At 39.5% G+C, this 18,770-nt stretch overlaps 1 protein-coding gene across 16 annotated transcripts in view; it reads right to left on the minus strand.

Annotated features, from left to right (window-relative positions):
• mical3a (microtubule associated monooxygenase, calponin and LIM domain containing 3a) overlaps positions 1–18,770 on the minus strand; it is an 89,818-nt gene that overhangs the window by 13,952 nt on the left and 57,096 nt on the right. For 6 of the 16 annotated variants that reach the window (XM_047822377.1, XM_047822374.1, XM_047822375.1 and 3 more), the window contains exons 19-39: positions 18,212–18,298; positions 15,880–15,987; positions 15,381–15,461; positions 14,483–14,593; positions 13,905–14,003; positions 13,656–13,772; positions 13,316–13,414; positions 12,837–12,944; positions 12,343–12,529; positions 10,562–10,659; positions 9,095–9,173; positions 6,634–6,829; positions 6,084–6,322; positions 5,122–5,214; positions 4,078–4,206; positions 3,659–3,721; positions 2,756–2,836; positions 2,537–2,650; positions 2,314–2,405; positions 386–2,225; positions 176–270 (exon numbers count right to left, since the gene is read on the minus strand). In XM_047822377.1, the coding sequence (XP_047678333.1) occupies positions 176–270; positions 386–2,225; positions 2,314–2,405; positions 2,537–2,650; positions 2,756–2,836; positions 3,659–3,721; positions 4,078–4,206; positions 5,122–5,214; positions 6,084–6,322; positions 6,634–6,829; positions 9,095–9,173; positions 10,562–10,659; positions 12,343–12,529; positions 12,837–12,944; positions 13,316–13,414; positions 13,656–13,772; positions 13,905–14,003; positions 14,483–14,593; positions 15,381–15,461; positions 15,880–15,987; positions 18,212–18,298 (4,116 nt within the window). The remainder of the gene's footprint in view (positions 1–175; positions 271–385; positions 2,226–2,313; positions 2,406–2,536; positions 2,651–2,755; positions 2,837–3,658; positions 3,722–4,077; positions 4,207–5,121; positions 5,215–6,083; positions 6,323–6,633; positions 6,830–9,094; positions 9,174–10,561; positions 10,660–12,342; positions 12,530–12,836; positions 12,945–13,315; positions 13,415–13,655; positions 13,773–13,904; positions 14,004–14,482; positions 14,594–15,380; positions 15,462–15,879; positions 15,988–18,211; positions 18,299–18,770) is intronic. The other 10 variants (XM_047822381.1, XM_047822380.1, XM_047822386.1 and 7 more) reach the window with 6 other exon arrangements.

Consider the following 18,770-nt stretch of genomic DNA (forward strand, 5'->3'; position numbering starts at 1 on the left):
TGCTTCCTTTATTTCTTTTCTCTCCTTCTGCCATGCAATTTTGCTCAGATTAGATACTAGCTCAAACAAGTCCATGTGCCAAGTACCATGAAAGACTATTTTACAAAATACTGAATCAAACAAAACAAGGTATTGAATCGATGAGAGAAAAACAAGCAACGTTACATCGACTTACATCCATCTTGGACTTTTGAGAAGATCTTTCCAGAACATCATCACAGGACAGATCTGAGTCCTCAGAAAAGCTGAGGTTTCTTCTCAAATGCAAATCTGATGGGACACAAAAAGTAACAGAATTCCATTTACATCATTTTTTTAAAAAAAATAGCATATTGGAAGGTTTGGTTTAATCCCTTCAAAATCCCATTTGGTTTAATCAGATCACCTGAGGACCTTGCTGCTGACAATCCTTTCTTCTTTCCTGAGTCCACTGTTGTGGAACTAGAAGGTGTGCTCGGACAAGACTTGTCATCTTTCTTCTTTTTGTCCTTCTTGTAACCGGAAAATACAGCTTTCCACAAGGACTTATGTTTGGGTGGGGTCTCTTCGGTACTAGAATGTCTGCTTTCATTTTTGGCCTTCTTCTCCTTCTTGTTCTTACGTGGTGAGAAAAGGGAGCTACGTTTTTTACTCTTGCCTCCTGTGGAGCTCTCAGACGAGGTGACAGAACTGTCCACGCTCTTATTTAAAGGATTATTAACGGATCGGTCGGGAAGCACTTCTGCTTGTTTTTTGCTCTCCAAGGCCTTCACAGCTGAAGACTTTGGAGAACCTGAGCGCTTCTTGTTTTTAACGGCTACATCGGAAACATTCCAGGCCACTTTGGCCACAGCCCCCTTGCTTGACTCAGCCTCTTTCATTTTATTAATTTGCTTCGCCATAGCATCTTTAAGAGCTTGACTTTTCACCGATTTCTCCCTCTCTCTCATGCGCTCTTCTGCGATTTCCTTGGCTTCAGAAGAAAAGTGCTGGGGAACTTTCGCCGATCGGGACACGAGACCTCCGTGAACGTTTGGTTTTCCATTCTCCACTGCCAAAGCGAGATGGAGGGGAGGCTTGTCCCTGTTCACTCTGCTGGTGGGTGGAGTGTAAAACCTATCCTGCATGCTTGTGTCAGGGGTACGATCATCGTACGTATCCTCCACATCATCAGCAAATGGAATCTCATCTACACATTCTGCAAAGGACTTCCTCACTTCTTCTCGCCGTGGTTTATTGGGCTCCTTTGTCCTCATCACCACTGGGGGATTGGTTCTGGGAGTAGCTACTGGAACCGTCACAAATTTATTCTGCTTTGGACTAGTAGGAGTTTTAGCTTTGGCGGGTGCCTTCTCCACTTCAGGTTTCTCACTGGGTGAAGATAGCGTCTCCCAAGACACTTGAGACTTCTTTTTTCTTAGAGTTGCTGGCTCCTCATTTGGTGGAGGTGGTGGAGGACTGGAAGGAGGCGTGAGCATGGTTGAATCAGAGTTGTTAATGCTGTCACAGGTAGGCGTCTGACTAGTCGTGTTGCTATCGTTCAAGCCCAGACCCGAGCTACTGCTTAGATCCTTTCTCTCTGAGCTACTACTCTTGGGTTCTACAGGAGAGATAACCTGACCCTCAACAGTAATATTGAGTCTGTGAATGATCGTGCGACTTGTGAATGCTGGCTTCTCCGGTATGGCCTCAGAGATCTGGGGTTTAGACAGTACAGGTTCTGAAGTAGGGGTTTTAATAATGCTCTTCTCTACAACTTTGCTCCTGTCCAGTGGGGTGAGCCCTAAGCTCCTCCTGATTTCAGCACTCTTCATCCAGAACTCTTCAATGATGTCTGTCTTTTTGTCTGGCGTCTCCACTGTCGAATCCTTTAGATTCAGAGATGCTGTGGTTGTCCTCTCTGAGGCAGGTTTCGTCAGAGGAGTGGATGTTACTGCAGGGACGGGTTGAGTCCTCACTGGAGAGCCTGAAGAGAGCGGTGAGGAGGGCTCCTGGCATGGTAGGGGCTGAGCACAAATTGGGGATAAAGGGTTGGCTGAAGGTGAGCAGGCACAAGACTCAACCTGGACAGGAGATTTGGGTGTAACTGTATCTGGAAGGGAAAATGGTTGGGAGCAGATTGGAGATGTCACCGCAACAGGAGTATTTGGCGTCTTAACCTCTTTTGCTTGATCAGGCAAAAAGGGCTCAGGAAAAAAGCGTGTGCCTGGAGATTTAATCAGCACTGGACTCAACTTGTCTTTAATCTGGAGGTAGAAATGTAGATAAACCAATTAAAATATAAGGCATCCTTGAGAACTAGGTAAAAGGTTAAACCACAGAAAATGCTGGTACCTCTTCAGTAGGTGTACTTGGTTTTGGGATTTTAGTGAGAATGACATCTACAATGATTTCCTTTGGACTTACAGACACCCGTTCTTTACGCTCTGAGAGAATAAAGCAAATCGAGATCAAGGGTGTCTTTTAACTTTGGAGTTAAGGAGGATATTCATATAAATATTTATGCACTACAATCACATCAAATAGCATACTGTTCCAAGTTTACACCAAAGCATACCAATTCTTGAAACTTGCTCTAGGATCTCTGGCTTCTCAGGGTCTACAGGAAGAAGCTCAGGATCTTCAACATGCTGCGAACGGGCTTCAGCTTCTGCATCTGAAGGGATGTCGTCTAAGGCACAATAACATTTAACTGTTGTCACTCTTGATGCATGTGCGTTATATAACACATAGGCATAACGATCACAGATGCATGGCATCATTAGTGTGGACAAACCTTCATCCAGCTCGGTGCCAGGTTCAATGTCTGGGCTTCCTGCTTCAGCCTCAAGCTTTTCCTCATCATCGACACTGGGCTCTGAGCCAGAGGGAAAAGGAGGTACAGTATGAGGTTATGAGGTTGCGTTAGATAAGAGTAAAACAGCCACCAGCTCAAAGGCCTGTTAGGATGAATGTAAAGACATGAATTTAGATGGTACTGGAAATAAAAAACTGTTAGGCATGCACAACTTTCAAATAAAATCTATGTGAAACATAATAATAATAATGATAAGAAGAAGAAGGTCAACCATGCCACAGTGATTAGTGCTTAGCTTTTTGCACATGCTGATATCCATTTACACAAAAGGATATGGCTCAGTTTCTGCAACTAGTGAGTTTTAACGAAAACTTTGGAGGGTGATAAAATATCACATACTGTATATTTTAAGATCAGTCTGAAAAACGAAATCTATAAAATGTTTTTTTTTTAAAAACACATTTTTAAAACGTTGTTACCAATAAGAGGATGACAGTACGATTTCGTAAAGATTCAAAAGAGTTGTAGAAATCCTGCAAACACTGACTGCTATATCTTTTTTGACTTAAGACAATGGAAATATTTAAGGTCCACCAAATTATTTTCTGAACTCTGAAACAAAAACCCCAGTATAATAGATAACGGAGTCAAAATGTAGGTCAGTAAGCAGCAGAGGATAGCTACTGGACAGCAAGTTATCTGGTTAAAAAAAAAAAGACCCTGCCAAATGATATCTGCATGCAGAGTTAAAAGAGAGCGTCGTCATGCAGCTAGTGTATTCAACTTGGGTGTGAATACACCTGTGTCACATGCTGTGCTCTGCTGCGTGCATGTATACAGTGTGGTACAGCACGAGAGCTGCTGCTTTGTTTTTGGCACTACCTCCAGACATGGAGTCCAGCCAGGCCCTGACAGCCTCGTGCCGCACTGATTTGTGGGTGGGGACTAAAACAATCAAATGAAAAGGCACATGAAAAACAGAACATATGAACAACACAAGAAAAGAATGATAAAAACTGGGACAAGGAGAAAAATGGCACGTGTATCGGATGTACCGCGACAAATAACATCCGCTGGAGTGAGATCAGGGAGGGTTATGGATGCAAAGCATATCATTATAATGACATCCATGAAACAAAAAAATCTGAAAGAAAAAAAATATATATATGCAGAGCATCACTGTTCAGAAGCGGTGTGGATGATGAGAAGAGACACAGCGTTTCTCATATGCACACATTTAAAAACAATAATGCGGCACCGCACGAGTCCTAGCAGCCAGGCGCTCCTCCAGACTGGGTTACCTGTGCAGGAGACAGGCTGCGTGTTCTGCGTGAGGAATGAAGGAATAGAGCCCGAATCTGAGCGCTCCTCTTTTTCTCCCTCCATAGGGTCCATCAGCTGCAGAGTTTGTTGAATTCGCAGATTTCTGGCTATTGGTTGTCATGATTTGAAATTTCATGTGGGAAGTGTGATAACGAAAAAAGAGGAGGAGGAGGAGAACGTCAAAGAGGATGTCCAACACAGAGGATCGTGTCCAACATAAGTATTAACAAACACAGGATCAGGAAGGACAGATGGAAATAATGGAGAGGAAAAGAGAAGGAACAGGAGACTTTAGAGAACAGTTTGTAATAATGTAGCTTCAGAAACAAGGTACAAGCATGCATTAATACTAAAGGCTCCAGACTAACACTGAGAGGACAATCAAAATAATGTTGGAACTTAATATTAAACCGATATTTAAAAAAAAACAGGATTAAATATAGAGACAAGACACTCGGTTCTGATTCTGAAAGTTACTCTGGAGCCTTGGTGTATGCAGATTAACCTTTGGACCGATCAAAGTAATGATGAGAACACACTCACTCAAAACTGCATTCAAACGTCACATAGAAATAGTATATTATTTATATTAGTATATCAAAAAACAAAAATATCTGGACCTTGGCATTGCAGGCATGCTTAAATAAAATACTGAATTGTTAGGAAATAAAAAAAAATAAAACCAGAAAGTTTGATAATTGCATTCTTTGGCTAAACACAGCACAGGTTAAAAGCTTAATAGAAAAGAGCTTTTATTTCTCTGCTTCATTTTTAATAGAGAATTTGTACTGTATGAAATTGAAGAAAAAAAACCTGTTAAGTTCAATTTGACCATATTTGGACAATGTGCTGTTAGTATTCAGCGAGAGAAAAAACACTTAGAACAAAAGACCAATTCTCGTGACAAAACCCGAGGAACGAACAGAGGTAGGTTACAAGGTGGGTTTTCTCCAGGCAATGATTTTGTTACAGGTGTGTGCGTGCGTGTGTATTTGTTCAAACGCATCCACAGGCAGATATACCTTTAAATGTACCCGTATCCTCTTCATCGTTCAGGTTCTCCAGCCATAGACCTGACTGGAGCTCCCTTTCCCAAGGGTAATATTCCCCCTCTGCTAGCCCACACAGTTACCCCAACACACACAATCACAATCACGCATACACACACAGTGGTGAAATATACATGTGAACCAAACACACAGAGAGGGTAACAAGACATTCACACGCACAAACACAGACAGGGGATTAAGAGGGAGAGGAAAGAGGGATAAGTGGTGTTTCCACAGAACAGGGTAACAGACAATGTGACAGACAGTATGATCAGATCCTTAGCTTCCCTTCTGTTACACTTTCAGGGCAAATGGATGATATTTGGTCTCTCAATAAAATCAGAGACACACTGAAATGTTGTTTGGAGAAAGCATGTAGGCTGCATCTACAGGAAATGTTATGATATAACAAGATAACAGCTTTAATGGAGCTGTGTGATATGTTGCGCCGGTCAGGGAAAGACCTTCACATGGTTAAATAGTGGTTTTGTTTCCTACTGTACACTTAGGTGGCTTAATGATTGTGGATGCCTGACCATAAAGTGAAGTCAGTGAAGACACAGCCTTTTGAGATGGGACCACCTGCACCACAAAATGATTTTTGCACCAATATTGTTTCTCGCCACAAAATAAATGTCGCTATTTTACAATTGTTCCTCATCTGTTTACACAACAGTAAAATCAGCTTATTTTCTATATTGACAAGGACAGACATACAAAGGAAATATGAAATGAACAAAGAAGTGGGAGAAGATTTACCACATAAACAACACAATCTCACCATGGCTCTTGATTTGCCCTCACTCATGCCCCTTAAACATTTCAGCAGCTTTTTTTTTATTGAAATTTTTGACCTTGTGTAATGAACAACTAGCAGTTAATCCCCAAACCTGCCTACTGTTCTAGAGTATATACAAATCTGTAAAATGAATTACCATCACTTGATTCTTCCTCTTCATCCTCTTCTTCTTCCTCCTCCTCTTCATCATCCTCTTCCTCCTCTTCTTCATCCTCTTCCTCCATTTCTCCATCCTTCCTGCTCGCCCCAGCATCACTGCCAGCCTTCAGTTTTGCGTGCAGCTGCACGGCCTCTTTCCACGGCACCCCTCCGAGGTCAGAGGGCGCCGGGGGCTCCAGCTCCTCTCCCTCATCCTCCATGTCAGACTCTGAGCTACTGCAGAGCGAGAAGAGAGTGTGTTCTCAGTTGACGGCAACTTATCTGGCATATTTGCTTTTGCCAAAAATATAAAAAAAATATACATTAATGCTTATCATGTATTTGGTCATTTGGTCAACCATTTTAGACAGAACCTAGACCTTTATTACGATCAAAATCAAACACTCAGATGATTAAATACCACTGCTGTTGTTTTTTTCTCATTTGGACCTAAGCATATTTGTTACACTGCTATTAACTACCATAATAAAAAACACTATTTAAAATCAAATCAAATGTTAACTAAATAGATATTATCGAGCGCTCACCTGGAGCCCTCGTCCACGTCCGTGCCTTTATCCAGCACACTGCTGAGGTTGTGCTCGGCCAGCGTCTCCTCAGGCACCTCCTCGAGCTCCTCTTCTCTCTGCATGGACAGACGGTAGTTCTCCAGCTCAATGCGCTCAGGAGTTCCTTTAGGACGCTTTGCCACACTGGGCTCAGACACGCCGTTCACCTCGGGAGCTGCAGGGGACAGCGAGGGAGAGGAAGTTATAGGAAGGACACATGGACACTCAGGAGGGATTGGGGTCTCTGACGATAATGTAATATCAATAATACCAGATATTTAAATGATCAGATTTAAAGTTTTTTTTTTGTTTGTTTGTATATTTCTAATTGACGTTGTGTTCATTCTGCATAATTTTTTTCAAATCAGCATTGTCTTATTAGTCATCGAAATATTTTATTAAAGAGAAAAAGACAAACACAAGCTCAAAGTTTTAAAACACACGGTTTGTGATTTATTAGCCTGCACCATATAATAGCATATATTAATAATATTATAAAATATATGACATATTTGTTACAAGATTTCAGCTACCTTGCCTTTTACCCATCCTACAAAGCAATGATTCATGATGAAGGATCAGTGGCTGAGAGTTTTTTATGATGAATAATAACATGACCTTCCTGCTCCATGGGGCAAGGAATAGGAATAAACAAATACATGACTGCCCCTTAGCTTCAAATGCATATAATGAATTATATAATTAATATTAATTATGCAGGAAAAGAAATGAAAGGTGAACATGCTGGTGAGCGAGCATGATTTTTGTGCTTATGATCTGGATCATAATATAATGAGATTTGAAGATATCTGAAAGCAGCAGTCGAAATGTTACTACACTAGACCTGTGTTTGAGGCTTTTAAAAATGTAAGAACCGATATATTATATTTAAAATTCATCTAGTAAATATGTAGTGCATAAGGCACAGAATACGACAGACTACTAATACACTTACTCTGGGTCTGAATGTTATTTACATAATAGCTAAAATACAAAATAATTGAATTTTAAAAATGATTAAAAATGTTTTTTTAATTTTTAAATTTTATATTATTTCTAATAAGTTATAGGGTTATTTTTTGTGTTTTCCTTAAAATTCCAAGTCCTACAGAAGATGAAAAAAGAAAAACTATGGGTTAAGAATGCAGGAAGGGAGCAGAAATGCACACATGCTCACCTCACACACACACCACATACTCTTACCTCACACACGCTCACCTCACATGCACACCACATACTCTTACCTCACACACGCTCACCTCACACACACGCTCACCTCACACACACGCTCACCTCACACACGCGCTCACCTCACACACGCGCTCACTCACCACATACTTTCACCTCACACACGCTCACCTCACACACACACTCACCACATACTCTCACCTCACACACGCTCACCTCACACACATACAAACAGGATAAAAAGCATGACCAGTTGTGGTTGCTGGTCAAAAGCAGGCACAGATGCAGCTGCTCTGATAGGACTGGGGAAAGGTAAAGCTTACAGAGTGATTGAGTCTCACACACACACACACACACACACACACACACACACACACACACACACACACACACACACACACACACATCACACAGCTGCAGTAATACACTAATTACAGGTATAGGTACAGAACCACAGGCACTAATCACACAGACTCTAGAAAGAGGTTTAAAGTAGAAATGTTACAGCAACTAAAAGATCTATAACAGGCCACAATCACATAATAGTTCTCTAAAATAATTGATCTGTAAAATGCGACCATGCATGCAAAAAATAAAGCTGGTCATCACTCAGTTTCTATTAATATACTCTATGTTGCTAATGTGATCAATCATGTTTCACTTGTACTTAAATCCTTATTTATATATCCTTAAAAAACACTAGCTGGAAAAAAAAGTTACTAAACTGTACTTTTAATAAGTTGTGTACATTTAAAATAGAATTAAGAACTTTAAAAGTTACTACTAAAGTTAAAAAAGAAAATTGTACTCTTATGGAAAAATCCTAGTAACAAGCAACAGTACAGTTTATAATAACTTTAACCAAATATGTTCAGATATTGTGCATTGTTTTAGCATTCGAAATTACACGCACACACGCATGCACACCACCGAATTAGATGAAATCTAATTAAACAAAGCTGCCTCTTCAGAATACGCCCAGATAAATCATCTGATCTCTGTAGTGCAGGGTTTCAGAGCTCATCCAGAGGCCTGGGAATAAGGGTAAAGAAGAATGCATGCTAGAAGATATCGAGCAGCAGGTTGAGAGTGAGGCAGGAGAACAGGTAGAGGCAATAAGTGAAGAGGAAGGCTAAGGGACAGTGTGCCATCTGATGGCCAGTCCAGGACACGGTGCGACGCAGTGAGCGCACAGAGCCCCCCACCCTGGGAAAGCGGCACAGGACAGCGGCAAGAGAGGAAAGGCGGGTACCTGAGGGCCCACGCTCCACCGGACATGGAAGCCCAGGGGCATCTACGCTGGCTGGGGGTATCACTGGTGCCTGGGATTCCTAAAGGAAAAGAGAGGAAAATAACTCTGGGCTGAAACAACATTGAAGTGAAAACACAGAGAGTACATACTACAGTGGTTCATTCAAAAGCGTCATTAATTTAAGATGATGTTCATGATGTAAAGCTTAGACATGAAAACAAGGCAGAATACAGGAAGTGTGTCCCAAATCATATACTATTCTACTCTATTTTGTAGCGTAGTGTGAGTCATATACTCACACTGAACATTACAGCAAGACAAAGTGTGAAACATTACGCGTGTTTGACATCATTTGTCGGTTAGGACAAAAAAAAATGTTTTGAGATGCTGCTAAAATTCATACACTAGAGAGCAGAGTATATAATGTGTAGATAGTGTATAGTGTACAGTATGTTATTTGGGACAGAACTATACAGCTCTACTCCTGACAAATAATGGGAAAGATTGCCATCATGGGTTACAGGTCGAAACAGTGGGCAGATTTATATCCTTCCATCTCCAGCTCCTTGATGAACTAGAGGTTACTCTTTCTGTGGAGTTTCACATCCGTGTGTTCTCCCAAAAACATGCCGCTGGGTGAACTGGCTAATCCAACTTGCCCTTAGGTGTAAAGAATTGCACAGTTGATGCCCTTTGATGGAATAGTCTTCCTTTCAAGATATATTCCCACCTCATGTCCTGTACTTCCAGTGATAAATCAACCTGTTACAGCAAATTAAAAAAAGTCTCTCTCTTCATGAAGCCATGTCATGCTTGGCTAAATGCAAAAGCGGCCATTTTCGTTGTGTTAAAACGTTACGTGTGATGACTGAATCAAACATTATTATTCATCAGTTCTGTTCCACTCCTGGGAATCTCACTAAAATTGGTCTTGGCATATCATCAGTTCTCCTGCCATCCCTAATAACTCAACTGCTAGTAAAGCTGCTAGCCTTTGTTATAAGTACATATATGGACTTGCAGTATCAGAGATATGATTTATGTAGACATTCTTAGCAAGTTATTTAACTCTAACCAATCAGGTCAAAATATCCAAATCACGTCCAAAGCATTTTGTTAACATTAACATAAGCCAAGTCAGCTTGCTAGCTCACAGACTCTGCAGCTAAAGTTTTCCACATCGTTGTCACCCGCAAATAATTTCTAGATTGAACGTGACAGAGTCACGGTGTCAGGTTTGCTGCATGAGATCACTATCTGACCAGCACTGTCGGAGTGAGAAAATGAAAGGAAAGACTGGAAAAATGACTTTTATAGTAATAAATAGGACCCAAAATATCAGCAGTCTCAGAAAAATGGACCCATGAAAACAACAAAAAAAAAGGCACATTTTTAGGAATATGTTATTTTGCATTCATACGCATGTAAACAAAAATCTCAACACATTAAAAAGCCATTGATATTTACCTTTGGCTGGAGAGGAGCAGCAGGAGGAGGAGCAGGTCTCTTCCTCTGAGCCTGCCCAGACAACCGGTAACAGTAATGCGGCTTACAGTAAAACTTGCCTACAACACACACACACACACACACACACACACACACACACACACACACACACACACACACACACACACACACACACACACATTCAGTGCATGTATAGCAATTTTAAAGCAAAGTTCCTAAACACACTATATATTTCCTTATGAGGTAATATTTTACACACAGATATATCTGGTGTATTTGCTTCTTGCTCTATGCCAAGTGGGAAGTCTGTAAACTCTAAACTGTGTGTTCTGAAGAAAGGGTCAATGCAGAAAAATCAGAACTCTGTCTGAGGCAACAATACGCCACTGTTTTCGAAGACAAAGGAAATCTTATTATGCCACAGAGTGAAAAAAGAGTGCTGAGAACGAGAAGCTGAGAAAATGAATAACTGGGAGCCTGATAACGGTATAGATGATGATCTTTAAATCACACGTGATCGGCATCGTAACAGTTTCAATGGCAGCATTTATTTCAAGTCGAATTGCATAAGATCCTTGCATACTTCTTCTTCTCTCATGATCACTGATCATATCATTTGTTCCAGTATCAGTCTCTGAATATCCTTGTACTGGGTGTGCATTACCTTTTATAATATATGATTCCTAATTTATAGCTATAGCACTTTATGACTGTACACACTGTTTACATCCTGTCTGGGAAGGAGTGTTGAGTTGTAGAAAGAATTTTAAAAGATTGCATATAGATGCTTAAACATTCTTTTTGCACATGACAATAAATGTGAAACTTAAAGGTGCAGTAATCAATGTTTAAAAGGACTGTAGTAATCACATATTTTTAAACCATTTCTGGAGAAAAAAAAAATCTGTGATCTACCATACGGACATGGGCTTCAAGCCCGGAAATTGGCTCCGCCTACAGCCAACGCAGAGCTGCAAAACTCTGCAACTTTTCCTTCAAAATCGATTCACAAGCAGTGCATACTTTCAGCAGAGGGGTGGGGTTTGGTGCAGAAGGTTCAATAGTGACATTGCACCTCCACACGTTCACGGATGCCATCCATTTTCAATTTCTGCACACACTTTTTGTTGTGCCACTCTGGATCTTAAGGAAAGACTATTTATAACTGCTATTAGATAACTGATTACAAGCATAAACTCATTTCATTGATGGCCCACAGCGTTAAACGTGGCAATAAATGTCATTCACTGTTGTTGTTGTTGGAAGGTGGTGGTGGTGGTGTTCTTTCGGTTGCACCATGTCCGGGGTTGCCACAGGGGTTCACGTGGTCTGCATATTAAATTTGACGCAGGGTTTACGCCGGATGCCCTGACACAACCCTTCCATTTTATCCGAGCTTGGCCCGGCGATGAGAGTTAGCTCTTCAGTGGTTGAGTTAGCTCCCTGTCTAGGAACTGAACCCGGGACCCTGCTGCTGGACCAGCAGGAGGCATGCTGTCATTCAGTGTAATATTTAAAATTTTAATAATTGGCAAACTATTCTGTATATAATACTATACACCCTTTGTGATGTACTGTTTAAGAAAAAAATAAAAAATCAGTGTTGTTGATTATGTTTGTATAACAGCATGCCTCAGAGTGTTTCATTCCTTATTTCAGTATATACAACCTCTAGTAAGCATATCCTCATTGACATTATTGATTTACACAGAGCTTTATACAGGACTTTGCATACTAGGGTTATGTACAGTATCTGTATTATATAAGCTACGGCGACGTACCATCTTCCACATCAAAGGCGTATGATGAAAGTCTGAGCGTTGTGCCGCAATAGTCGCACTTAAAGCAGGTGCGGTGAAAGAACTTGCCCTCCGCACTCAGTCGCTCCATCACATACACACGCTTCCGGCAAAAGAAACACACATCGCTGCCTCCGATGTTCTGAGGAAATTCTTTCCGCAAGGAACCCTGCAGGAAACAAAAACACACATATCGTAGTCATATATCGACGGGAAAGCTGATGGCAGATCAGTTCTCCTGCTCAGAAGTGAGTTTTTAACATAAAATAAACCCATCAAAAACACTGGTTAAACAAGAGGAAAGAACGAGTGAAAGGTGAGGTTTCTAAATGTGTTACCATAGCAACAGAAAGAGCACAGTTAGTACAGGGAAAAAGGTAATGTTACAGGACAAAGTCAGTCACGATTTCTATTTTCCTCAGCCAGGTACTTTCATATGTGCCATATGCCATTAGTACAACACCCAGAATTCTTACCAATTCCCTCTCATTAAGACGGCTCCAGCGGTCCTCTTGAGGCTGAAGCTGATTGGCTATTTGCTCAGCCAACAAGCTCACGCCACCTGTATACATCTTTATATAATGCTATAATAAAATACATATAATAGACAAATGAAGAGTGTGAAATATTGACATGAGAAAGCTAGAGAGAAAGGATGCAGTATAAAAAAAAAGAAAAGGAAAAGGAAATAAAGGTCTGTTTGGTTGATCAAATGTGTACACGAGACGAGGCAAACTGTGCAAAAAAAAAAAAAAAAAGCATGCCAACTCTTAAAGTTCTTGTCTGTCGCAATCACACAAAAAAATCATTAGTAGTAATCTTCACTCTTTACCAATTCAGGCATCATGAGTGCAGGATAATTCAGCACACACCAACAAAAACTGATTCTTCTGTTAAAGTGTGTGTGGGAGTGAGTTAATGACAGAACCCCATAGCCGATCTAGCAACAGGCTACCTGTCGGTTCAAGGATAGTGAGGTGAGCTGAGGATCAGTGGATACCTCTCGCTGTCTGTGCCACTGCTCGGTAAGAAAGCGCGAGGGCTTTTTCTTAGGCTCCATGGGACACACACAAAGAGGGAGAGAGAGAGAGAAGCATTAGATAACAGTGGAACATGGAAAAAGTGAAGAATAATTCAGGCAGGCAGGAAGAGGAACAATGGAAGCCTGTTCTGTAACATCACTCCATGCTTTGAAGCATATCACAGCGTGACTTTGCAGATGGACCATCTACATCATCTCATTTTAACAGCAGCATCACTCAATGGTGTTTAAAACACAGCATAGGAGAGGTCACCTTGGGTCTAGCAGGCTTGTCTTTAAACAGAGAGGCTAACCTCTCAGCTCGCTCCTGGATACTAGGGATGTGTATAGGCACCTGTTCATCAGAGTGCATTCGCAAACTCTGTGTGTCCTGTAGAACAGAAGCACACACCTCGTCACCAAAATGGACAAACAACTACAATCTGTAGGCTGTAAATTAGCCACTGTGAGGTTATAAAAGCACATCAGAGGTGGATTTCATGCCACAGCAGACATGCTGTACCTCCTGCTGAGAATCAGAGGAGCAGGACGGCTGACCGGGGTGTAACCCGTGGCTCAAAAGCCACTGCTGAAGAAAGAAACGTGACGGCTTTTTCATCGGCTCCATTGGACGAGGACAAGAGAGACAGAAGGAAAAGGTTAGAGGTGACAGCGGAAAGAGGAAAGCGGTTGTTGTTTTCAAGTTCAATCTGTGATAACTTGGATGAAGCACAAAAAATGTGTAGACTAAAATGGATGGTCAAGAACTTGCTTCATTCAAACAAGACAAAACTGGAGATCAAGGCAAATAAAAATCTGAAGTTTCAGGGAAGTACCTGATATGGTATAGTATATAAAGTGGATTTTACTGACTGGTGACTTGATGATAACTACTTTATAGCATAAATTGTCAGGCCATTAGTGTCAGGACTTTATAGTTGCTTGATCTCAAGGAGGAATTTGTCCTGCTGAATTCAGGTTTGAATTTGGTTTTCGAATTGTTGGTTTTAACAGATAGGAAGTGGAGAAACACAGCTATGGTTTCAGCCATGCAGTTACTAAGTGTGTAAATAACATCAATCCATCATTGCATTAGTCTACCTGGGGTTTTTCAGACTTGTTGGACTGCCCTGTAAACTTAGCAGCTAACATATCAGCTCTTTCCTGAATGTTAGCGAAACGGACGGGTTCCACGGATCTGAACTCACTTTCCTGTGAAGAAAAAGAGTTTTTTATAGAACTGTTTTTTTTTTTTTTTTCATTTTATTAAGCCTCTCTGGTACGAGAGTAAAGTCGAAGTAGATGATATGACTTGCTAAGAACTGACAACGACATAAATTATTTCGAACTGACAACGACATAAAGTGAAAGCATCTTAAATATTAACATATTCAACTATTTCATTATTAAAGATCACCTATATTGACTTATGGGCCTGTTTTTTCAAGCTTTCAATTTGCTTTGTTCGGTTGGCAGATCATTTTGAACAAATTTGAATTTGAAAAAATGTCTCAGAATAAGTTTGTCTTAAAGATATTTGTTAATTGTTTATGCTATTATGAGAAAATCTTTTTTTTTTTTTTTTGCGATATCAAGTGCTACTACAAAGCAAACCACTTCAAACCATGACTTTTTTAAAAACTAATCCGTTTTTCATGCTGGTTGCGTTTCCAGGTCTTTGTGAGTAAGGAATTTTGTGTGTCTATTGCCCTTTGTTAAGTGCTGCTTGTATTTATTACTAGGCTACTCCTGTGCGTTCAAATGATATAGATACAAAATATATAATACTGTATCTATTGTCCTCTCTGTAGTGAATCAAGCACTTGGTTCCTTTCACAATATGACTATTACAACACCTTACTTCAACTTGGAAGGAACTGAACTATGGTTTCCTTGGACAATGAATATGTGGAGTTGGTATATACAAGAGACTGTTAACTCCCAAACCGAACACACAAACAATCTAAAATATAACAAGCCATGCACTAATCGGGATTACCCTGTAAGAGAACGTCAGATGTTCCCGAGCGTCATCGTCATCACTGTTATTTTCATCTATCACCAGATTGTGAACGTCCTTCTGACAACACAAACATCACGTCCAGTGTGTTATCACCCTATAACCTGTCTGTTCAAATAGATCTCGACACTCCATGCAAAAAACTGCTGTCTAGCAGTCCTACTATGATGTTGAGTGAGGTCTGATTGAGGTCAGCATGCAGAATGGACGATGTGCTTTACAAATGTCTGAGAATTATTAATAAAAACCTTATGAGAAGATGAAAATTGTAAAGGGTTAAAAGATGAGCATCACAGTTCATTAAGTACTACGACAAAGAATTGTTTATGCTTAAGAATTAATGCGGTAGAACCTTCAGTCAAAGATCGGTTAGGGAATCAATATTATGTTCCAGCTTGAGACAGAACAAGAAGAGGTTAGAAGAAGGAGAGCTGAGCATCGTGCTAGGTACACGGTACATATCGGTACATAGTGTCACCTGTGTGTGTGTAGACAGCGATGGAGAGGAAGATGATGAAGGAGGAGGAGGATAGAGCAGAATGGTTTTCTTAGGGCAGCTCCGCAGGCCATCGCTGCTCCTGCTAGCCTTCAGAGAGATAGGAGAGGAGCGAAATGGGCCAAATCATTCTCAAATCTCGTGGTACTAACCATAAACATCTTTTAATTTCAGCACACAGGGAACTAGCCTAGATACTACAGACACATTCAAAATATTGTACTCTCTAGTTAGCTTGTTAATAATAATGACAGATAGAAACTGATAGGTAATGAATCAGTCAGGATGAAAAAAAAAACCTTTCAGATTAAATCCATCCAGTCAGTTGGTCAGTCAGGCATGACGCATAAGGTATAGTTAAAACACACACACACACACACACACACACACACACACACACACACACACACACACACACACAGAGAGAACACAAATAATTTACAAATGATTCACATTTGATTCAGAATCAAAATCACAAATGATTCAGAATCAAATTACCTTTATATAAATACATATATTTACTGCCAAATAAGAAGCCTACTAACTACAGCAAGCAGGAAGGCTTGATAAGCTCCATAAGGTTATTACACACTGAGGAAATACAGCACTATAGTTATAAATCTGTGTTAGGCTGGCCACAGAGGATTACAGCAGATCACTTCAATCTTTATTGCTTTTATTGAGCGTTAGCACAGGCAGATACTCTAATCCTCACAGAATAAACTCTTATTTGACTTTGTGAATAAACACACAAAATAAGTGTCCTTTATGGAAACATGCTGCTTATTGCTGACTACAGCATATGAGTTTGTCTCCAAAACAGACACATTGTACTTAGGTTTTGTTTTTAAATAGGTTTTTGCCAAGAATATTGCTTTTAGTGGATCACTAGTGAAAATGTCCAAATAGACATTTATTCCTTCAGTTCTGGAAGCCAAATGATAAGACAGTAATATTGAAATCAATCAACGTTTGAAAATCTATAGGAATATATATATATATATATATATATCTATATATATATCTATTCAAACGTTGATTGATATATATATATATATATATATATATATATATATATATATATATATATATATATATATGTACACACATATATATACACATTATATATATATATATATGTGTGTATATATATGTGTGTACATATATATATATACACACGTGTAGTGTGTGTGTGTGTGTATTTTTAAATATATATATATATATATATATATATATATATATATATATATATATATATACACACACACACACACACACACACACACACACTACACGTATATATATATATATATATATATATATATATATATATATATATATATATATATATATATATATATATAAACTAATAAATAGACCACACTGGGAATGCGCTGTAATAGAAAAACAACCAATAATGGTGCTGAGGGTCAGGAATACCCCCAAGTTTTTATTTCTGCTATGCTAGTTAAAATTGTTATTTTTATTTAGCATTATTATTTAAAAGAAAACACAGCATACTTTTATTAAGTTATTATGTTACCGCAGTGTGTCATGTTGCTAAGTAACCTGTCAGAGACTTTCCTCTTTTGGAAAATGTAATGTTAAAGCTTTACTTCTGTTACAAAGAACAGACACCAAAGATCCTTTGGAAAAATCTTCAATAAACCTTTCAAAATTAATTTGAACTATGAACAAATCATTAACGATCATGTCTCCCTTGTCATGTCTCTTATTACTACAGATAGGACTATCGATTAATAATAACACTTTCTTCTAACCAATCAGAATTGAGATTTTAACAAATGTTGTGGTATAAATGTGTTTATCCAAATTCCAATTTGATTCAAACTTATTAAATACTGTAGCCACTGAAGAATAATCGAGGAGGATCAACATAAGTAAACAAGGATCTATGTCTAATACACCACTTTTATAAACAATCTTTCTTTCTATATCTATACATGAATCCAGATCTACAGGAAAAAGTACTATGGGGAAAATGCCAAGATTTAGCAGGTTGCCGGAACACTTTTTCTCTGGTTCTCTGTCTCAGACAAAATCTGACACAGTGTTCCTCATAGTAAAATCTCATCCGTTCCTGTAACTATATTTGGCTCTAAGGGTGTACAGATGTGCCAAGAGACGAACAAGAATCAAACTAAAAATGTGCTCTATGAATCGGATTTTCAATAACTTTTGAAAGCAATGGATTAGAGCATGAGCACAGGTCTGATAAGTTGATAAGTAGCATACGAGGTGAAATCAGACATGGAACATGAAGGCAGTTTCAGGGCTTATGCATGCTCATTACCTTTCTCCATGCAGGAACTGCCTCTGTCAGAGTGGCAGACGGCTGCGAGGGGGACAGCATTAGCCCCAGTTCGGGCATAGAGTCAATCTACCAACCAGTGAAGTGTAAAACGACAGGTGGCATGACAAATTAGGTGGCAGGAAACACAGGAAACAAATGAGCCACCATATCAAATCATGTAAGGAAAAGAAAATAGGGAAAAACAAACAAGGAAAAAAGATGAGAGAAGCGACATTGGAAAATGAGAAAAAAAAATGTTTTCATCCAGTTAGAAAACATACCTAAAAAATGTCACCCATTAATGAAAGTACGCAGAGAAATGAAATCATCTAATGTACAGACATGAAAGTGATGTATAAGCAGAGGAGCTTGAGTACTGATTGCAGAAAAGTAGGCTGATAATAAATGATTTAAATGAATCTTTTCTTGTTAAAGAGGTGTATACGTGCACCACAGCAGACATCTGGGAAATCTATTCGTCATGAATTAGTCCAGCATATGCAGGCCACCAAATAAACAACTAAACTGTCATTTTAACTGTAAAGATTGCTGCTTTGGA

The sequence above is a fragment of the Tachysurus fulvidraco genome, chromosome 13 (genome assembly GCF_022655615.1).
Source record: "Tachysurus fulvidraco isolate hzauxx_2018 chromosome 13, HZAU_PFXX_2.0, whole genome shotgun sequence".
Classification (NCBI taxonomy): Eukaryota; Metazoa; Chordata; class Actinopteri; order Siluriformes; family Bagridae; genus Tachysurus; species Tachysurus fulvidraco.